This window comes from Bos grunniens, chromosome 5, assembly GCF_055505025.1.
Source record: "Bos grunniens cultivar Pamir isolate PY7600 chromosome 5, Bosgru_T2T1.0, whole genome shotgun sequence".
Classification (NCBI taxonomy): domain Eukaryota; kingdom Metazoa; phylum Chordata; class Mammalia; order Artiodactyla; family Bovidae; genus Bos; species Bos grunniens.
The window spans coordinates 31706493-31728514 of record NC_141169.1 but is presented as its reverse complement, the minus strand read 5'-3'; the positions used below and the strand labels follow the sequence as shown (position 1 = coordinate 31728514).

Below are 22022 nucleotides of genomic sequence, written 5' to 3'. Positions count from 1 at the left end.
CCCGGCAGGGGACTGCCCTCCACCAGGCTCTGCCACTTCAGACCCAACCCAGGGCCCAGAACAGCTGCAGAGAACACGGAATTTTACAAAGTTTGATTTTTATTGATATTTAAATATATTAAATATTTCACTGAAATACAATGGTATGCCACCCTCCCCCCCGCCCCACACTGGTTACATTATAAAACCAAAGTCCATGGGCCTCCCATCCACTGACTCCCCCACCAACTGGCAAGGAAGGGGGCAATATCAACCCAGGGGAAATGCATGGCTGGCACTGTGGTGCGGGGAGCCAGGGTGCAGACAGGCCCCTCCACTGGCAAGAAGCAGACACAAGTCACTCACTTTCGCTGTAAGGGAAGCGGTCTTCCACTCTGGTCTCCTTACAGCCTCATCCCCACCCCAGGACCCCATGCAGAACCTTCCTGTCCAGGGCTGTGGCTGAGGGAAGGGGAGCTGACTTCATCTGGACCACCTAGTCTTTTCTCTTCTCCTGCCTTGGCTAATGAAGTGACTGATGGCCCACTTGGCTGATACATGAAGATCCCCCAGAGCAGTCAGTACGAGCCAGAAACAATGTCTGCAAGGAACTAGAGTCAGAAAGGGCATGAGGAAGGGCAAGAGTACCACCTGCCCCTTCCAGTCCCCAAAGTCAGCAACTCTGGGACCCTCTCCCCTCTGCCTCTAACACCTCTGAGACAAAGCGATCTTCAAGCAAAACTGTGGCCAATGCCTCAGCTTAAACAGGTACAGAGAAACCAAAGCACCGACTCATTCAGGCCAGAGGCAAGGCTGCAGGGAAGCGGGTGAAAGGCAGGCGCGGACAGGAAGGGAATCGAAGGCCCAGCCCTCCTAACCCTCCTGCCAGCCCCCGCAGGCTTCATGGGGACTGGGGAGCCTGGAGCACACTGGGCTCAGGCTGTACACTGGGGACGGCTGAGGTCCGGGTTCCCCTCCCCTTGCCCCTAGTACCAGAATCTGGGTCCTCGGGGGATCCCATGCTACCCCAGCCCCAAGGCTTACCACGTCCCAGGATACCAGCTGGGGAAATCCAGGGGACTCCTGAGCCTCTGCCTACCAAACCCCATAGAGTTCAAGTGCAAGGAGCACGGGGGCTCCAGCAGGCGCTTGGGTCCCTGCCCTAGCAGAGAGAGTGTCATGCTGCACACGTGGTCCCCACGAGGCAATTAGGGATTTGGCACAAAAGTCCTCTCCCCAGTCACCCTCCTTTTGTTACCACACCCCATCCCACTCCTGTGCAAACTGGGCATCTGTCTCCATCCCTTGAAATCAGACATCCTGCCTTAATTCCCAGAAGACAGAGGCCCACAGGAAAGAGGCAACCCAGGGTGGAGAGTCGAGGAGCAGGAGCGCAAGGACACACAGACCTGGAAAACAGACACACACACAGACCACCGTCCACACACAGTACACAGACACACAGGCCCTCCCCAGTGCCAGGTCTGGGAGGACGGGTCTAGGATCAGGGTCGTCTTCCTCCAGGCCCTGGCCCTGTTCTATTTGGCAACAGAAGGGGTAGAGACGCTCTGTGTCCCTTGCAGCAGACAGCAAGAGTGCGCGGGGGCAGAGCGGCCTGATCCTGACCTTCGGAGTCCGGCACCACCCCCATCCCTGGCCGGCCTGCTCTCTTTGGCACCTGCAGGCGAACATCCACCTTCCAGTCTTCTAATGCCCTCATGCACATTCCTGCTCCCTCCTGGGTGTTTTCACAGTACCAATGAGACCAGATGCCCCTCTCCCTGGAGCTGTGCAGGAACTGGGGCTAATCTGAGCTGTCAGAAGTCCCTTTGTTCCCCTTTGGGGACAGATCGTGGGACTAGGATTTGGCAAATGGAAACGTTCCCCTGAAATATGGACAGAGCTGGGTCTCCCGAGCCTCTCCCTCCTTGGCCCTGTGTCCCTGAGGGAGACCTGGCCGGGTGGGGAGGGCCCAGGACCCATGCTGGGGATGCAGGCACAGCAAAGGCAAGCGTGGAACAGGCACTCTTCAAGCCTGCCCCAGTCTTTGTACAAAAGATTCCCAGGAAAAAGGGAAAGGAAGGGCCCAGCCCTGAGCCGGTTGCCCAGACGGACAGGGAAAGGGGAGGTGTGACAAGCTGCCATTTTAATCTCTCAGGTAGGAAAGATCCCCCTACCTTTGCTGCTGCCCCCTCCCCTGCTCCCAAAAGCTGGAAGAAAGGAGGGAAAACAACCCTACCCTAGTTTTAAAAAGTTACTTGCATAATCCTCTTGGTATCCCCTCGTTTACCAGCCTGAGGACGTAGTTGAACACAGCCTGCTGGGGTGTTCCCTTTGTGATCAGCAGGGTCTGGAGGCTCAGTGCCCCCTGCCACAGCTTCCCCCAGCAAGCCCAGAGTCCACACAAATGCCCACCTTGGTCCTTTCAGTTGATCTGTAGCTGGGCCCTGCTAACTCCTGGGGCCCCCATTGAGGAAGTAGGTGGTCATCTCCCCCTTGCCCTTCACCTTGACCACCCCTCGACATTCCAGCTGGTAGCCCTTGGCCGCTAGAACCTGGTACAGGTCCGTGGTCACCTGGGGGGGCGGGGTGGGGGGGGGGGGAACCTGCTTAGGCCAGGATCCTTCCTGCTGCATTTGCAGGGTCCCAGGGGTTCTCTGGTCATGCTACTATCTGCCCCCATAACCCCCTCCACCAAACACAGAATATCGCCACCCTACCCCTGTCCTGGCTGACTGCAGAGGGGGCCCTGTGGAAGCTCCCCACACCAGACCCCTCCCAGCTTCCGCTTACAACCCCCTCACCTGGATTCGGTCAGGGACCCCGGTGCTGTCCATTCGACTCGAGACATTCACTGTGTTCCCCCAGATGTCATACTGTGGCTTCCGAGCCCCAATGACGCCTGCCACAACTGGGCCCATGTTCAGTCCTGGGGTGGGTAAAAGTAAGAAATTGAGAGCAGTGGATGTTCCCCAGTCAGCCCAGGGAGGCACCACCTCCTGGCACCTTTAGAAGGACCCAGAGAAGAATGGAAAAGGGACAAGTCTCCTGGTTGTAAAGAATGCCAAGGAGCTCCCCTGAGTCAGAAGGGCTATGCCAAAACAGCAGCTAATCCAACAAAGGTTCATGCTGTGCCAACCGCTCTATAAGCATTCTATACTATCTCAGCCTCTCAACAGCCCTACAAGGTAGGGCTCATCATCCCCATTTTATAGAAAAGGTACCTGAAGCTTACAGAAGTTAGGTGACTTGCTAGATAAGCCCATAAGTGGAAGAGCCAGAATTCAAACCAGACATTCTGACTCGAGAACCCACGCTATTAACAACTCCCATCCACCGGCTCATCTGGGAGCAAGTTCCTCTTATCAGACCAGCCACAGATGGGGACATAGGTACTGGTATCTACATAAACCTGGTCTTGAATCCCAGTTCAGCCATAACTAGTTGTGTGACCTTGGCTGAGTTATCTACCCATTCTGAAAATCTAACTCTTTTCTGTAAAAGGGGATAATAATGTGAGAATTGATATATGTTTAAAAAAAAAAAATCTGAGACAATGCTTAGCACATAGGAGGCCCTTAATAAATGGTATCTATTCTTAACATCAGATGATATAGGGAGCAGGAGAAAAGGAAACCCCCACAGGACTCCTGATACACCATCCCCAGCCTGCTGCCTCAGCTTCACCCCAAAAACAGCCCTGGGAAAACGTGCCATGATCCAGGCCTTCTTACCGATCTTCATCTGGAAATTGTTGAAGGAGTGCTCATTGATGTGCTTCATCTGCTCCATGAGCCGCATGGCATAGTCGGCGAGGGCAGTGATGTGGGAGCGGCCCACCTGATCATAGGTGCTGGCGTTCAGCCCAGAGGCAGCCATGTAGGTGCTACCAATTGTCTTGATCTTCTCCAGCTGCCGGAAGCGCTCCTCACTGATGATCTGGACAGCACAGGGGGACCTGGCTGTCAAGGCAGAAAGGCCAGACCCAGTCCTGCCCCAAGGCTCCTTCCTGCCCATGCTCTGGCCCCCTGCCCCACTTCCCTGTCTCAATACTTCCCTCCAGTAAGTGAGCCCCGCTTCCAACTACTGCTCTTGGTGCTGGGCTAGGAACCCGGAAAACGTCTCCCTTACTAGGCAGCCGTCAAAACCCAAGCAGGAACTTGAGCACACAACTCCAGGACAACTTTGACAGCCCGCTACAGAACCCAGAACCACAGAAGGGATATCAGGCATTAATGATTCCAGCCCTCACTTTGGGGGAAAGAGTCCCAGACTGAGGAAGTGCCTTCTCTCCAGACCTGACCTGGATGTTCAGGACGCTTTCTCGTATTTTACTTCCATTTTCTCTATTCAGGGGATCATCCTGATTACTTGGCCTCATGAGGCCGTAGTCTACAGATTACCAGCTCCTTCTTCAATGACATCCACTTGCTAACTCTACTGGCCCCTCCACAGATCTTCACATCCTCCTTTGCTCCCCAGTAACAATGACCCTGCCCCACTGGAGCTGACCCTGCTGCCTGTGACACACTCATATCTGTCCCCAACTCCACTGTGCCTACCTTTACTCCTGCCCTTCACATCTCTGGGTCTCATCAGATGAGGCCCTCCAATCCTTGCCTTCTTATCCAAAGTTCTCCCACTTCTCTGGTCCCCACATTCCCCCACCCTCTGCCAGCACCAACCTAAGGGACAAGTACCTCATCGAAATCAGCAATGATCTCATTGAGCAGTCGCAGGCACTCAACACCCTCGTTGTTGGCCTCCAGCTCCACGTAGAACTCAGAGAAGTTGGCAATGGAGGCAAACATGACGGCCACACATTCACAGGACTGATAGTACAGCTCGTCGTTCCGGCGCTCCCGGGCCAGGAAGTGGGCGGCCACGTCCTTGGGCAGAATGTTATGTAGCAGCCGCCGGTTGTAGGCCTGGAGCTCCTCCATCTCTTCCTTCTCCCCTGTTGCCTGTGGACACCACACCCATCACCCACTGCCCAACATCCACAAGGCGTGGGTACAGCAGCCAACACCTGGAGAAGGGTATCTAAGGGAACCGCATGGGAGAAGAAAACCAGGGAGAGATGAGGCCAAAGAACAGGCAGAGGGGCCGAGGGGGCAGGGACAGAATGAGGCGGGGGATGGGGGTGGGCACAGGGAAAAAGCATGGAGCCAGGGTGGGCTCAGGGCAGGCTAAACCTTGACCAACCTAAGAGATGCCTGACACGGCCCAGGCTCCGCCCCCAGGAACCACCCACCCACCCCAGAGGCCTGCCCTGTCACCTGCAGCTTCCAGAGGAAGTCCAGGCGGGCGGTGGACTCCACCTGCTGGGCATGCAGGTACAGCGCCAGTGCAAACACCAGCAGAATCACGGGGGTCATGTATTTGAGTGCCACCCTCCCGGCCGCTGGGCTGAGGGAAGCAGAGGCGGGCTCAGTGGCTGAAAGAGGCGTCTGGCAGCCCAGCCCTTTGCTGCCCTGGAGCCCTCACTCACCAGTCCAGCCCATCAAAGGTCTCATTGGAAGAAGCCCTGGCAAGAAGATAGAAGAGACAAAGTCATTGGTTCTTTCTCGGTCGCCAGGTCAGGGCACGGAAGAGGAGACAGAAACTGCATTTACTGAGCACCACAGATCAGGGACCAGGCCAAGGCATTTGCTTATATTAAGAGCAGAGATTCCACTCCTGGCTCCTCTACCCACCAACTATGTGACCTGGCTGTTTAACTCTGTAAGCCTCAGTTTCCTCATCAATACAAGAGTGATCAGATCTAAACAATGTGAGCAAAAGGCTTAGCAAATCCACAGCTATAGAAAGCCCAAGTAGCACAATAAAGACACAGCACAGTCTAAATTCTTAAAAAATGCTTTTAATTAAAAAAAAAGACTTAGCACAGTGCTTGGCATCAGCAAGTCTTCGATAAATGTCAGTTACTATAATCTTTACAGCTACCCTGTGATATAGATGGCACTGTCATTTTACAGATGAGGAAACTGAGGCTCGGAGAAGTTAACTCACCAATCTAAGGTCACACAGCTAATAAGTGGCAGAGTAGGGATTCAAACTCAGCAGGCTGCAGAGGCTTTTTCTACCACACCATATGTTTCTGCCATATAAGGTGTGGGCTTTTACAGAGGAAAAGCCAGTGTTGTCCCAGGCAGAGCCCTGAAGCAGGAGCCCGAGTTTTGGTTCCTTTCCTAGCCGGGGCTCTACCCCAAGCAGCTATGTGACCTACAAGTAGTTAAGAGTGGATATGAAAGCAACACGCAAATGCAAGAGGGAGTTTTTATTTTTAATGTCTAGCCTAAAGACAAAGGGGTTTCCCAGGTCTGGGGTTTCCTTGAGGAGACTGTTGGGGGTCAGGTGCTACCTCCTCTCCCCGCATGTGAGGGATGAGTGGTAGCATGCCAGGGTACAAAGGTCTCTCAACGACCTAGCAGGGTCAAGAGGCTCCTGGGAGATTAAAGGGGTTGAGGATAAACTCACAAGCCATGGACGCCCAGCAGGAGGTCATAGTTGTCAAAGATGGTGGCTGGGGGACCCAGCAGAAGCAGCACCAGATAAACGAGCCCCAGGACAAAGATCATGGCCAACTTCCCGATACTACTGATGTGCAGGAAGACAGAGCTGGCCAAGAGACTCAGCAACACGTTCCCAATGAAGTACTGCGGAGCGAAGGCAGAGGAAGTCTGGGTGAGGGCAGAGCACGAGGCACGCCGTCACCTGACCTGAGCCCCCCTCGACCACCTCAAACCCAAGCCACCTTCGCCCTCCACACACCCCAACACCACACCACGCCAGGGCTGCTCCTGGAGTTGGAGACTCTGGTGAGATCCTGGGTCCCCAGTGCCCACCACCAAGCCTGGCACAGAAAGGTCAAGAACTGGTACTGATCAGGACCCCCCCACCCCGCCTGACCACTGCCTGGACACCTCAGGGAAGCTGCAGGTGGGTGCGGTGCCCTCACACAGGGGAGCATCCAGGCCCAGAGAGTAATTGAGCTGCTGCAGGTGGCAGGCGGTAATGTCAGCAGGGGTTAAATTCAGCATCCGGGCCGCGCAAGTTCGTAAGGGGGTGTGGTTACAGGTGAACTGCAAAAACAGGGGGAGAGGAGGTATATATTAGGGTAACTGAGGAGGGGAGGGGTTACCAGGGCCATGCCCAAGTACCTTATATGCCAGAGGCCCAAGTTCTCACTGAGAGATAACAAGAGGCAAAGGGAGCAAGCCAGGAGGACAGGGGTTAACCTCACTCCTGCTTTGGGGAGGAAATGTGTCTCGTTCCTCTTTGTAGCCCCAGCACCCAGAACAGTGCTTGGCACAGAGGAGGAGCAGGAGAATTCTCCCTGGACCTTTACCATGCTGGCAACGGCGGAGGTGAACACAAGCAGGACAGAAAAGATGCCAACTGCGGTGCTATGTGCCCTCGAGCGGACGATACTGCGAGATACACGTTGCAGGGCCTCAGGGAACAGCTGTCAGGAGGCAAGAGACAGAGACAGACCACGTCACCCAATGGTTAAGGCCACCCAGGGCCAGCCCAGTGGCAGAGGCCTCGCCTTCTCCTCCCTCCCCACTCCCAGTCTGGCCTCCCCGACCAGCCCTGGAAGGTCCCCCACGTACAGAGCCACAGGAGTACACGGCACAAGTCAGCACGGTGACCAGTAACAGCAGGAAGATACTGGCGTGGATCCCAAGCATCAGAGCTGAGCTGGGCGGGAGAGGGCCAGGGAAGATGTTACTCTGGGAGATCTGGGGGTCCTTTCCCACTCCCTGGGCAGGCAGGGGGCAGGCCCCAGGACTGTGTGCTTGCAAGGGTGTTTTAGAAGGGCCTGGGAAGTGGTAGAGGGAAGAGAAGCCCAGCAAGGAGGGGCAGAGCTCTCACCGTGGGAAGACAACAAGCTGGATGAAGCAGATGAAGCAGAAGACCAGCAGGGCACAGGCCACGTAGGCTCCAAAGCGGGGGTCCACCTTGCGTGAGTACTGAGGGAGAGGAGACTGAGCTGGGCACTGCCACTGCCCTCGGAAGGCCACGTGTTGCCAGTTGGCCCAGCTGAGGTGAATCCCCACAGTGCCCTGTGGTCACCCCCCCGCTCCCCAGAAACTTCTCCTGTTCCCTCACTTGTGCTCAGACCACCCTGCCGGGACCTCCTCCTCCTGCCCTTGCATCCCCCAAACCTTCTTTTCAAGATCCTCTCTCTGGAAGGTGAGCAGGAACCGGCGCACATGGTCCTTGCGCAGCTGATCAATGCTGCGGGCATCAATGGCCCGGCCCAGGAACTCGTCTACCTCATCCTCAGGGTTCAGGGCATCCTGAGCACCCCGGCTGAGGGCAGAGGACATGGCTTCACCAGGCGCCTGACCACGGCCACGTGACAGGTGATGAGAAGGGAGGGGTACGGGCAGCACTCAGAGGAGAAGTGTGAGCGGGGCAGGTGCCACCCAGTCCCACGCGACATGTCTGAAGTCCAGGGAAGAGGGGTATCTCAGCTCCCCACCTCCTCACCCCAGGCTGCAAGTGCCTTCCCCCACCCGCCCTCCTCAACAACTTGACTTACTTGTCTTTGCTGGAATCATCGATGCCCTGGAGAAAGGGACAGAGTGTGAATGAGGTGACGGGCAGGCCACCTTCACCTCTACAGTCCCTTCCTTCCCCACCATCAACACTGTGCTGAGGGCTTTCCCCAGAGACTCTGGGGAGCCTGGGACCCCTGGGATGAAACCAGCCTTCCCATTCCCAATTCCAGAAACTGCAGAGACAACAGCCTCAACAAGGGAGGCAGAAGAGGGCAGGGCAATACTGAGTGTTGAGGGAAATAAGAACCAAGGCCCGGCCCAGGCGCGGTGGGACCCTCACCATCTGGCGGAAAGCCTTGGAGTCCTTGGTCCGGGAGAAGGCACGGTCAGGCACCCAGCGTGGCATCAGCCCTTCCATGGAGTTGGCCCGTGCCCGCTGCAGCTTGGCCAGCATGGCCTTCTCTTCTTTCTGTGTGGATAGCACAGGTACAGGCTGGGAAGAGGCGCCCAGAGAAGACCTCTGCTTGCTCCTTCCATCTGCCCCTCTCCCCAGCCACCTTCCCCAACCCAACCCTGACCCGTTTCTGGCTGGCTCCCAGGATGAGGAAGGTCTCAATGTGCTGCTCCTTGAGGTAGGCGTTGCGCTCCCCACCGCGGCCCGGCTCCACTTCGTAGTCCCCATTCAGGTACTGCAGCGTGGCCCGGGTGATGTGGATGCGGCTGCGTGGGACAGGCGGGTAAGACCCCAGCTTGCCCGATGGCTACCACCCCTTACCCCCTGGACCCGCACTCACCCGGCCCGGCCCCCGGCCTCCATGTGGTTGGCCAGAGTCACGTCATTGGACCACACATCAAACTGCCATTTCCGCAAGCCAAGGACGCCACAGTGCACACGCCCGCTGTGGATGCCCACGCGCATGTTCACGTTTACACCTGTCACCTCGCGCACCAGCCTGGGAGGAGGTGGCCTGGCTTAGCTCTCGGTAGTCCTCCCCACCCCCAGCCCAGAGCCCAGGCCTTGAGCTCGCCTTGGAGCCAAGTGGCCAAGGACAGGCCCAGCCACAGGGCACACGGCACGCCCTTGGCGGACACAGGTAGGAGGCTGCACGGGGCTCAAGGACAAACCTTTGGGAACCCTGTTCACCAGCAGGGGTCCAGCAGCGTCCTATGGGACTGGGCGAGTAGATGAGGAATCACCACCCTCCCAGCAGGCCTACAACTGGCATTCTCTCCAGCGTAAATCCCCCCTCACCCTGACTCCCCCTGCCCCATCCCAGCCGCTGGAGTCTAAGGTGCACATGGATCTTCACATGGGCTGAAGCCTTTCCACTCCCCAGGCGTGGATCTCCAAGACAGAGAGACAACCAAGACTAAGGAAAGGTCCTAAGGACACCTCGAAGGGGAGGGGCAGGCGGAGCCCCCCTCAGTCCCAGGAAGGCCAGGGGGGGCGGTGCTCACGAGATAGCCTCGATCATGTCCACCCCCATCTCCACGCAGCAGTGGGCATGGTCTGCCCGGGCCTCTGGCAGCCCTGACACGCAGTAGTAACAGTCCCCTAAGATCTTGATCCTCAGGCAGTGATTTTCCTGAAGCAGAAAGAGTTAGGGGAGAGACTGAGCGACTTCACTTTCACTTTTGACGTTCATGCATTGGAGAAGGAAATGGCAACCCACTCCAGTATTCTTGCCTGGAGAGTCCCAGGGACAGAGGAGCCTAGTGGGCTGCTGTCTGTGGGGTCGCACAGGGTCGGACACGACTGAAGCGACTTAGCAGCATCAGCACCTTTACTTTACACCTTTACCACCTAGCCCACTACTCTCAGTGCAGACTCCACGGGCTCTCATCCCCAAGCTGCTGCCAGAAAGGTGCGCCCTCACCCGGTCGGCCCTGCCCCCTAGCCCTAGCACCCTCACCGCAGCCAGCTTGTCGAACCGGGCAAAGAGCTCGTTCAGGGTCATGACCAGCTCCTGCGCTGTGCACTGGGATGCCAGGCTGGTGAAGCCTTCAATGTCCGCAAACAGGATGCTGTGGACGATGGCAGAAGACGGAAGGACGATGTAGCCCTCAGAGACCACCCCCCACCTCTCCCAGTATCCTCCCCACCCCCACCCTACCTGACATTGTCGTGCTTCTGGATGTAGATCTTATGAAACATCATGTCTTCTTTCTTTGTGTTGATGTCTTCTTTCATCTCCATGGCAACATGCTGGGGCAACACAGACAGCAGCAGCCGCTCCTAGACCAGTGGTTTCAACAGGGCACCACTATCTTCCTGGCCTCATGCTTTAACCCCTCCTGGTCCCTCCACATCCCTGGAACCCTCCCTGACCTCTCTGGAGACCTGAGCTTCCCTCCTGGGACCTAGCCTGACCTTCCTCCGTTAGAGCCCTCGGCAGACACACACCCCAGTCTTCTCTGACAACAGCCCATTCAACCCCTCAGGTGCACTCCATCTATTCCCTCCCCTCCTCTGACAGGCCAGCAACTCCAAAGTCAGAGCGCCTCTGCGCTGCACAGTCAGGGGGAACAATTCACACTATTCCATGGAGTTGCACAAGGTGGCGGATCCAACCTGCAAGCTGTTGGCAGGTGGGGCGGGGGAAGGCCGTGACCAGGGAGAGCAGCCCCACCTGCTGCCGGTTCTCATGCTGCAGGTGCAGCCGGGCCTGGATGTAACCGCGGGTCTCTTGAAATGCCTGGCGCTGAGACACCTCAGCCGGATAGTGTGTGCAGATGCCAATGACATTGGTGCAGAGGAACAGCAGCATGTTGGCTCCAAGCTGCAAAGGGGTGGCAGAGGCAAATGGTGACCACCCCCCCCACACACAGCTGCAACTAGCTAGGCTCTCGGTAGACGCACTGCCTCAGGGAGGAAGCCAGAATCCTGTGCCCTGTCTTCCCCAAGCCAGCCCCAGCCCTGCAGTCCAGCTCTCCATTCCCCATAGGGGTCCAGCTCCCTGCCTGGCTCACCCGTGGTGAGAAACATGATCTTCTCACAGCTCCTGGGAGTGGAAGCATCAGCCAGGGCCAGGTAGGTCACAGGGCCTGGGCCCAGCACTCTGACTCCCTGCCCCACAAACACCCCAAACAAAAGACACATGCTGCGGCTCCAGCACGTGGTTCTCCTCACAGGTCGACACCCAGGAGATCTGAGCCCTAAATCTTCCTGTGCGTGCCCAAGACAAGTCACCTCATCTCTCTGGGCCTGTCTGCTTGTCTAGAACCTGGAGAGGGACAGTAAGATCTCCAAGGTTCCTCCCTACCCTGACATAAATTAATATGATAATAATGACTACTATTATTATTATTACTGGAGCTAATTTGTTGGCTATTTACAACGTGCCTGGATTCTATAGGTGTGCTCTATACATTAATGAATGTTATTTCTTACAACTCTTATGAGATGGGAGCATGATCTCATTTTAAAGGTGAGGGACTCAGGTGCATAGAAGTTATATACCTGCCCAGGATCTCACCGCTGGTAGTAGCTGGTGTGGGACTCAAGTCCAGGACAGTCAGACTCCAGGCTGTGTCCTAACCCTACCGTGCACTACAGCCCGCGTTCCCAGGATGCCAACTCACTCCACTCACCAACGCTCTTGAGGCCCACCTCAGAACCCAGGCTTGGGAGTCATTAATTCCACAGACACGAAGAACTCTTCTGAACTGGGATGGGGTGCCACCATGCCTGGCCACCCCCAACACTTGGTCCAGCCAGGTCCCTACACCCTAGGACCCCAACCCAAGGTGTTCCATCCTCAGTCAGCAGCAGCAACAGTGACTGGAGAGCGAGTCTAAGGGAAGCTGGCCTCGGTGATTCTGGAACTTCAGGGGTTAACCTGGCACTTGTGGCTCCACCCCAGAGTTGGCTGGGGCAGGGCTCTGGTTTTGGGAGAAGGGAGGGCAAGAGCACCAACTGGAAGCCAGGAGTTCTGGGCTCTGCCTGGAACCAGGACTCATCCTGCAAAATTGGGCCTGTCACTCAGTCTCTGGGACCTCGGCTTCTTGTTCCTTGGGTAAGACGGAGGGTAGGCCAGCTAACCCCCCACCATTCCCAGCTCCCGCCCTCTAGGATTGGTTTCCCAGATTCCCTTCTCTGTCTAGCTCACAAGAGCCCCCCCTTCCCAGCAGCAGGGGTGAAGAAGGGGGGCACACTATCTCCCTCGGGGGTTTCTAAGAATAGCCCCCAATGGGGGAGAAGAAAAGGGGGGGTAAAACAGGCAACTTCCCTTCCTGGCCCCAGGAGCCCAAGAGGAAAATGTGAGTCATGGTGGAGGGAAGGGGAAGGGGGACAAGAGACTGAAATAGATCTGTACACAGACCCCCATCCGACTGTGAGAAAAAATGGCTGCCAGGACACTGCAGGACACGCCAGGCTGGACTGGGTCACTGGGTGGAACCGCTCAGTGTGTCTGGGTGAGCGGGTCAGAGGATGAAGGGCATGGATCTGCAAAGGGGCTGCCCAAGGACCATAGAAAGGAGGCCAGAGCCCCACCCAGAAACCTGAAAGCCAACTGGGTGCAGGGAATCCCCAGTTCAGAGAGAGGTACGGGCTGCCCTGGCCCCAAGGGCTGGCATGGGCCATGGGCAGCTTCTTCCACTTGCCCCAGGAACGTGCACACTGAGCCCCACTGGCTGGGCACCCTGGAGAGGCGGGAGACTGGTGCAGTCCTGGCCTCCATGGAACTGTGCCTCCCTAGTCAGGCCCTGGGCTTGGCTCTGGGCACCAGGCCAGCAGAGAGGAGGGAAGAGACACCCATCTACCCTAGAAAGGATGGGGGATGGGAGGTCCCACCTCCAAGCTCCTCCTTCCCCCAAGAGGGCAGTCCAACTCCAATGCCCAGTGTGACAGCTCCCCTGGAGAGAGATGGGGGGCTAGCAACAGCAGAAGGACCCTGGCCCTTTAAGAGATCTGACAGCGCCCTGCGGGTATGTGCTCCACAAACAAAGTGGCTATAAGGTTACTCTTAAAAAGGTACATTCTGTTCCACAGGCAAGGCAGGGAAGGGCATCATGCCAGGGCACCCAGCTTCTCACCCTGGGAGCCCCAGGCAACTTCCTCTTTGTGGGTGGGGCTGGGTGGGCTACAGGCCACAAGCTCTGGGCAAGGCAGAGCAAGAAAGAGGGCAACACCATCTAAAGCAGGGGCCAATGGAGGGATCACAAGGAGTGCTGGGGAGCTGTATCGACAGCAGCCCCAAAGGCTCAGCTGGGCAAAAGCCCCTGTGCCTGGTCAGGGGACGACATGAGACAGTCGACTCCACTGGCTCACGTCTCTCTGCCATGGACGTCCCGGAAGCCCCTTCACTGGGTACCATCCCCTCCAGCCTCCCCACACCTCGCTGCAGGTGAGACCACCACCCTATGAGGCTCTACTCCATGCTGGCAGAGGGCAGGGCCCTGACAGCAGCATCACGAGGTGGACACCGTTTGTATCTTCCTTTTACAGAAAGGGAAAGTAAGACTGGGAGAGGCAAGATGTGCTGTCTGCACTCTCACAGAGAAGATTTCAGCCCCTTGGACAACCAGGTCTGCCCGCAGCCAAGCGCTTACGAGAGCCTCACCTCACACACCACTCAGAACCCAGAGGCGGAAGCCCACATGGGCAGAGAGCCTCAAGGCAGTTGCCAGAGCCCTGGTGCTCAGTGGGAAGTAGGCGAGATGAGGTCGGAGCCTAATGCCCCTCTTGTGCACAGTCCCACCCAAAACTACTCCCAGCCCAGGAGAGAAGAGACCACCCATCACTTCCCCTGTCCTCTTGGAGCTGGCCTCGGTCCAGGTGACAGGTGACTCCTCCCTTGCTAACTCCATCAAAAACCTACTCGATGCCCCCGCATTACCGCCGAGAACTGCCTAGAAGGATGGCACCAAGCTCGGAGTCTCAGGCTGGGGTCAGGGGTCAGGGTAGGATGTAGACTCCCCTGCCCTCTCAGACTTGCCCCCACCCAGGGGCTAAACATCACCTGCCCTCCTCCAGCCCTCCACCGTGTCTCTGCAGATGATACTATTTCAAGAGCCTCAGGCTAAAGAGTTGCGGACGGCGGCCCATGGGAGCAGAGCACAGGGTCTGCAGCCTTCCTCCCCATCAGCAGGGCCTTCTGCCCTAGATCCCAGATGGAGACTGACCCCCGAAACCAGGCCTCCCAAGCCCTCCTTCCAGATCCAGCCAGACATCCCTCACCCAGTGTCCATCCAGGGCTCAGCCACCGCCCTGATCACCAGACCCCTTCTCATTCCTGGCCTGATGCCCCCAGGCCTACCTCCCTGACCACCCACCTGCTTCCAGAGGAAGGCGTCACCACGGTTGAGCTGCCAGGCCAAGACCAAGTGCAGGGTGGAGAGGCCCAGGCCGCTGAAGACTGCAGCCCGCATGCGGATGGGAAGGAGTGTGTAGGTGATGTAGACAAAGAACACAGGGCACCAGAGGCCTGCAGACGGGCTACGCGGGTCGGCTGCCAGGGCGCCCCCGACCTGCACGGCCACCAGGATGCCCAGCACCACGTAGCTCACCACCCACATGGAGTCCTGGCGGAAGCTGTGCCGGTTGCACACCACCATGAGTGCCACGAAGAGGGTGGCGGCACAGGCCAGCAGGGCCACGTAGGCGGGCTGAGGGCGGGCAGGCGCTGCGTGGAAGGCCAGCAGCACGGCCGTGAGCAGCACGAGCGCCGCCATGAGCAGCGTCAGGCTGCTCTGGTTCATCTGGAAGAAGTAGCGCTGGTACAGGCGCTCCAGCTTGGCCGAGCGGAACTGCTTCGACTGGAACACCTGCACCAGCTGGCGCCAGCAGGCCCGCCTGCTCCTGGTGGCCACGGCAGGCGCCACCTCCGCTGCTCCGACGGCCCCGGCCACCTCAGGGTCCTCGAAGCCCAGGGCCACCGCCCGCAGCCCCAGCTCCGGGCCCTTGCCTGGGCCCCCCCTCCGGATGAAGGCCTCATCCTGCCAGGGGCACCGAGGGGCAGTGGCGGGCGTCGGACTGGGTGGCTGCGCACCCTGGAGGCAGCTCATGTAGCGGGGCGTGCAGAAGCCACTGGTGCGGGTCCCACGGCGCGGCCGCTGCTGCCCATTGCGCTCCCCCCAGGCTGTTTTCCGTTCATCCACCTTGGGGACCAAGAGGCCGCTAAACCATGACATCCTGCGGGGAGGAAGGGAATGAGACGGCGTCAATACCCTGCTCAGTTAGTGAGAGCCGCCACCACCAGCAGCTCTCACTACCTGAGCACTTCCTGCTGCCGAGCTGAGCGCTTTCAGGCACATCCTCCTCCTAAGATGACTCTGAGGAAGACCAGGGTAGCCCTAATCAACAGGTGAGGAAACCGAAGCACAAACGGGTGGGGTCACCTGCCCAAGGTCAAGCAGCCACACAAGTGTAAGAGCTGAGATGCAGTTCACTTAAACATCCACCTCTTCCCTACAAGGCACTGATCTGGTGGTCACAGACTCGAGCGCCTCTCAGTGTGAAAAGCCGCCTGGCTCAGGAGAGAGGGCACACCCGGTACAGGGGCTAGCACCACCCCACACTGGGGCACCGGTGCCACTGCTGTCCCAGGGGAATCCCATCTGATTTTTCAACAGAAGCTTTAAAAAAAAAAGTAGACTTTAACACGCCATCTCCTGGTTTTACATGTTGGCAAGGGACTTCCCCGGTGCTTCAGTGGTTAAGACTCCAGTCTCCCAAAGCAGGGGGCCCAGGAGCCATCCCTGGTCAGGGAACCAGATCCCACATGCCATGTGGTGCGGTCAAAAGATTAAAAAAAAAAAATTAAACTTTGGCAAGTAACCAACATTTCTCAATACTGCAAGCCAAATAAATCACATCTATGGAATGAATTCAGCCTGTGAGCTGCCAATTGGTGACCTCTGTACAAGGGGGGATCTTGCACGTGTGCGCGCGCAGACACACACACCACACACTTCACCAAGTGAAAGTCAAACTCTCCCTCAGGTTCCAGCTTAAACGTAACTTCCTCAGGGAGGTGTCCCAGCGCCCCAACCCAGACTAGGTTTGGTCCCTATTCACTCTCCATGCATTCCCTCCGTAGTACTGATCACAACTGAAACTAAATCATCCCTTGGAAAAGACCCTGATGCTGGGAAAGACTGAGGGCAGGAGGAGAAGGGGGCCACAGAAGACAAGATGCTTGGATGGCATCACTGACTCAGTGGACATGAGTTTAAGCAAACTCCAGGAGATGATGAAGGACAGGGAAGCCTGGTGTGCTGCAGTCCTTGGAGTCGCAAAGAGTCAGACAAGACTTAAGAGACTGAACAGCAACCACAACACCCCTCGTTTATTGTGTGACTCTGCCCCCAGACTCCAAGTGTTATGAAAGGAGGGATGATACCTAGTTTGTTCAGCACTTTATCCCCAGCCCCAAGTACCCTAAGCATTGAGCCTGGCTCATAGTAGGTATTCAACCAATTTATATGTTGAAAAGATAGAAAAAAAGCAAGCTCAAGGGACTAGTTCAGAGAAGCTAACGTGAAATAATAGTGATAATCCTATGATTCTCCATTTCTCTCTCTGCACTCTGCTTCACTTAGCCTCTTTGCTGTTCCCCAACACACCAGCACAAGGCAGCCTGGGACCTTGGTGCTTGCTGTCCCCTTTGCCTAGAACAAGGGCTCCTCCAGGTCACAGCTCAAACACCCCCTTATCAGTGAGCTTTCCCTAACCACTCTATTAAAATAGCAACCCCCTTTCCTGGCGCTCCCTATCTCTCTTCCGAGCTTTATGCTTTATTTTTCTCCACCACTCTTATCGGCAACTGCCATTCTATATATTTTTCTTATTTGTTCATTGTCTGTCTCTCCTAACTGGAATGCCAACCTCACGAGGGCAAAGATTTTGGCTGGTTTTGCTCACTGCCACATCTTCAACACCTAGAAGGGTCTAAATGAATGTTCACTGAGTGGACAGATGGGTTGGGGGATGGATGGATAGACAACACTTCCATGCACTTTCCCTCTGCTTTGAACCAAAACCCTGTGAGGCTGGTCCTGTGGCCACCCAGTGCACAGGACAGATGTGACAGCCAAACAAAACAAAACGAAACTGAGGTCCACTGTAGTCTTACACAGCCGGCCCAGACTCTAGAGATCACGAGTAATCAAGTCAGCCCCAGATCTCACGTCTCTGGGAGGGAAGTGTCTTCACCTGGGGTGGGAGGACTCCCTGACAAAACCCTGGACGTGTCTCCAGCAGAGCCCAGCTCAGAAGGTGAGGGTGAGAGCCCTGCCACCATGGATGCCTGTGTCCCCTCCAGGGCTACACTCCTCCATGGCCACGGGGCACCCTGAGGGGCTCCTCATACTTAAACCTGCAGAGCTAGCAGCACTGACATTTGTACTCACAAGAGGAGTACCCAGCACTTACCCCAGGTGGCCACAGAAGCAGTGCTTCAAGCTGACACCCAGGGACCCACAGAGCAAAAGGCAGCCTGGGGACCTCTCTGCACATGGGAAACCCCCATTCCCAAGCACACTCTGCCAAGTTCCCTCGGGGTCCTTCAACCCCTTAACATCACCAACAGCACCATCTGGAGAAACAGATCCAAAACCTAAGACTTCTGGTCAGGCTGGCGTTTGGAAAAGGTCACCGAAGAAAGCCTTCAAAACTTCAAAACACTTCCCTGGAAACAGGGTCTTGGGAATGAGACCAGGCTTCAAACCTTACTGTGATTATTTGCTAGGTTCACGGCCTTGGACAAAGTTACATCACCTCCCTATGTCACTTTCTTCATCTGTAAAATGGGAATAAGAAACGTTGCGAGGAAAGAATAACAGCTCCTGCCACACACGTAGTACGCATTTAATAAACATGAGCTCTTCTCCCCGCCTTCCACCACTTTGCACCCAAAAGCCTGTCAATGTCCAAGAGATGGAAAGAGAGGAAAAATTATGAGCAAAACCCCACGCATGCCAGCCAGTCACGTGTCGCTATGTCCTCAACTGTCAGTCTCCAGAGCTGCATGAGACACAGCCCAGAGTGAGCAGGTTGCCCACTCCCTGTGATATTTAGCTTCAGTCTCCTCACCCTCACCCGTCCCCTGACCTGTCCTTACCACCACCCCCCCACCACTGGCCAGACCTCTGTTCCCACAGGACCCGTTTCTGGCCATGTTCCCGCCCCTTGGAAGTGCATTCTAGCATGTGGCTTGTACTCACAGAGGAAGGACAGACACTGTCCAGCAGAACGCATGACCCTCCCAAGAACACTCTGACCCCACAAGCGGATAGCTTCGGAGATCTGTAATTGTCCAACCAACTTCAACCATCCCACCCTGGGCTCCACTCCAAGCACTGCCCAACTTGGGAGAACTCACTCCTGGCACCCCATGCCAGGCTGGTACGGCAGGGAACAGGGCAGGGTACTGTTCAAAGCCACAAAACTTCCCTATATGGGCCCCCACCCCTACACGTCCAGGAACCCAACTCTGTGAACCACAGACCATCCGCTCCTCCCCAGATGCAGGCTCCTGAGCCTGTGCCCCAGACCCCTCCTCCCCAGGCTCCTGGTCTCTTTGCTCTCTCTCACCGATCTTCTGCTCCAACGCAGATACAGGCACCTCCAGCTCCATCTGGGAGCTGTGTCCATGCAGCCTGGCAGACCCAGGCCCAGGGCCCCTGACCCCAAATCTGTATCCTCCAGTGGGTCTGCGACTTGGAGCCTGCAGCAGGCCAGGCCCCAGCCCCAAGGATGGCTGTAGTCGCTGCTTCGCCCTACACCCTTCCTCTACACCCTCTTCCTGGCCACCTCCTGTCCCCAGGACCCCTCTGCCCCTGCCCTCCTTGGCAAAAGGAGGCTCCGGGGGGACTTTAAAAGGACTTCAGAAAGTTCATGGCAGAAGGCGCTGCCCAGGCTGGGCACTTCAGTGCCAGCACCACCCATCAGGCTGGGACGTGGGCCTCAATTCCAGGCCTATCCAGATGTGGATGAGCCCGGCCAGGGCCTGTATCAGGAGGTCCGGCGACCCTTCCCCTCCCTTCCGTAGCCCCTGGTCTCCCTGAAGATGGCACTGAGCTCCGTCCTCCGCCACAGCCAGAAAAGCCCCATCAGGGTCCTCCAGTCACAAGGCACTCGGGGCAGGGGAGGCTGGGGGAAGAGAGTCCACCGCCTGACTCCTGATTCGAGCTTTTCAGTCGGGCCCCAGAGCTGTTCTGAATAAAGTCTGCCTTAGCAGCCAGCCAGCACACCAACCCTTTCTGTTCCCAAGGTCTGGGGTGAGGTGGGTGATTGCAGGCAGAGGGCACCCCTCCCTCCCTTTTTCCCAAGCACAACCACACTCTACCTCAAACTCGGAGACGCACCCACAGCCCGGCTGCAGAAACCTCAGGGCAGCCCCTCCCCGCCGTACATGCCTCTCCCCACCTTCCCCGCCGGCCGGGAACTCACTCTGGGTGGAGAAAGAGAAGCGCCCGGCGAGGGGTGAGGGTGAGAGCCTGCAGCCCCGGACCTGAGTCCACCGTCCCCCATCCATCCCCTCCGGGACTTCCCTCCGCCAGTCCCTAGGGCCCGGAGCTCCCCGCTCCTCCGCGACCACAGAACTCTCCGGGGGCCGCGCGGGAGTCCGCCCGCCGCCGCGCGGAGATCCGAGCGCCGGGCGCCGCCGCCTCCCCCGACGCTCCTCCGCGCGGTCTCACCTGCCGGCCGGGGTCGGCGGCTCCCCGGAGCCCCCGCCCCGCCCTCCCCGCGGGCTCCGGCCGGCCGGCCGGCAGTCCCGCGGTCCTGCTCCGTGCCCGTGCGTCCCGGCCGTGCCGCCCGCCGTCCGCTGTGCGCCGGGCCCGCGCCCCCTCCCTTGTTGTCCAGCGCAGCCGCCCTCTACCCCGGATCCAGAAGTCCCCTCCCCGCCGGCTCCCGGACTCCCCGCCTTAAAGGCACAAGCTCCTTTTGTCTGGGCACCCCCTCCCCCCCACCGCCACCCCGGACGCCCGGCCGAACGGCCCGATTCCCTTCGGAGGAACTGGGTAGGGGCGAGCGAGACCGAAGAAGAATGGAAACCCTCCCTCCGCACGCCCCCTCCTCTCCTCCGGCCGCTCCCTCCCCCAGTCTTGGGAAAACAGGCGGCTACTGTTCTGGGATCAAGACCCCGGGGAGGAGCCGGCCGGCCGGCCCTCTCCCCACTTCCCTCCACCCCCGGGCTGCCTCCTCTAGCATTCTCTTCCCACCCTCACTCCCGGGGTCCCCCCACGCGCAGGGGAAACCCACTCTCTAGCAGCGATTACCCGATCCCCCTCCCGCCCCCGTCCCGCGCCCAGAGGGTCAGCTTCCTTCCTGTCGGGGTACCCTGGGACTGAACGGGTGCCCAGCACCCACTCCTCACCCCTCCTCCCTACCCCAGCCTCCACCCCGCCATTCCCGCCCCGCCTGCCACGGCTCTGCTCGCTCCCGAGGGAACTCGGTTTAATAATTAATAAAGATTTCATTCCACAAGGCGCCAGGTGTGTGCGGCCTGCTTCCCCACACACCACTTTTTTCCTCTTCCTCCTCCCTCCAGAGCGTTGGCCCCACGTGAATCTCCTGCACCCAGAGCCCCAGGGGAACTGAGGGAAGGGGCACTCACCACGTGGCCCCACTTTCTCTGGGAAGCCGCTCCCCAGCACCTGCCCATACGGAGATACACACCTGCACCTTTCACACACACACACACACACACACACTTTTTACCCAAAGGGTTGTCCTTCTCTGTGGAGTGGGGGTGGGGGTGGAGAGAGGGTGCATTGCTAGGGTACTGAGAAATTGTTTGGGACTTTTATTTATTTCCCAGGTTTTCAAGCTGGGAGCTGCAGCCCAAGTAACCTGGATGATGGGAAAATCACGTGGAAACCGCTTTAACCCTTTGAGGGTTAGAAAGACGGTGTAGCCAGAAAGGAGAAGAGGGTGGGTGAACTCACCCAGGATGTCGGTGATTCTGGCTTTAGAGCGGGTGCCAGTCCTCCCGAGCTGGAGAGAGGGCGGCTTGTCAGCCTTCCCCTGGAGGCGGCTCGCAGGGTCCTCAACCAGACCAGTAGTTCATCCTTCCTTTGGCAGCGCCTTCCCCACCCGAGGTCCCAGCCTGGGTATCTGAAGCTGCTCTTCAGACCCAGCCCTCCTGCCCTCCCGCCCTCCCTTGCCCTGTGCTTCAGGGCCCAACTCTTGTCCTTGCCAAACTCCTACTAGGATTTCGCAGCCCAGGACAGAGTCTGAGGCCAGAAAGAGAGGGGAAGAATTAAGAAAATCCCTTTCAGGGGGCTTCCCTGACGGTTCAGTGGCTGAGACTCCGCGCTCCCAATGCCAGTGGACTGGTTTCCATCCCTGGTCACCGAACTAGATCCTACATGCCACAACTAAGACCTGGTGCAGTCAAATAAATATTTTTTAAAAAAAGAAAAAAAAGCCTATTTCAGTCACTTATCAGGCATATATAATTGCAAACTCTTCATCTGCAGTTAATCATCACTTACTCTCTTGGAGCCTCATCTATAAAATAGGGATAAAACTATCTGTCTTGTCTTACAGAATTTTCAGGATAAGCTAGAAAAATGTTGGTTTAA

At 57.4% G+C, this 22022-nt stretch overlaps 1 protein-coding gene across 9 annotated transcripts; it reads right to left on the bottom strand.

Moving 5' to 3' along the window:
• Nucleotides 1–81: 81 nt before the first annotated feature.
• Nucleotides 82–21538, bottom strand: ADCY6 (adenylate cyclase 6). Of its 9 annotated transcripts, none has more exons than XM_086399695.1 (22): nt 21384–21538; nt 14766–15624; nt 11120–11269; nt 10604–10725; nt 10403–10514; nt 9948–10075; nt 9284–9442; nt 9068–9209; nt 8830–8958; nt 8531–8556; nt 8151–8298; nt 7858–7955; nt 7596–7683; nt 7331–7447; nt 6906–7064; nt 6460–6638; nt 5471–5506; nt 5259–5388; nt 4680–4943; nt 3714–3918; nt 2784–2908; nt 82–2555 (listed from the first exon to the last, which is right to left on the bottom strand). In XM_086399695.1, the coding sequence occupies exons 2-22, from the start codon at nt 15621–15623 to the stop codon at nt 2430–2432; spliced, it is 3501 nt and encodes a 1166-aa protein (XP_086255821.1). In that variant the 5' UTR covers nt 15624; nt 21384–21538; the 3' UTR covers nt 82–2429. The 9 variants fall into 9 exon arrangements, with proteins under 9 accessions (XP_086255821.1, XP_086255825.1, XP_086255824.1 ...); XM_086399699.1 differs by lacking the exon at nt 21384–21538 and adding an exon at nt 20133–20268; XM_086399698.1 differs by lacking the exon at nt 21384–21538 and adding an exon at nt 19885–19903.
• Between the last annotated feature and the right edge of the window lie 484 nt (nt 21539–22022).

Bases quoted from the DNA above. Each gene is read 5' to 3' on its own strand.
- ADCY6 (XM_086399695.1), bottom strand. From the start codon at position 15,623: ATGTCATGGTTTAGCGGCCTCTTGGTCCCCAAGGTGGATGAACGGAAA. The intron at 9,443-9,947 runs GTGAGCACCGCC...ACCTCCTCCCAG, and splicing joins GACATGATCGAGGCTATCTC to GCTGGTGCGCGAGGTGACAG. The intron at 3,919-4,679 runs GTACTTGTCCCT...TGTGCTGTCCAG, and splicing joins TCATTGCTGATTTCGATGAG to ATCATCAGTGAGGAGCGCTT.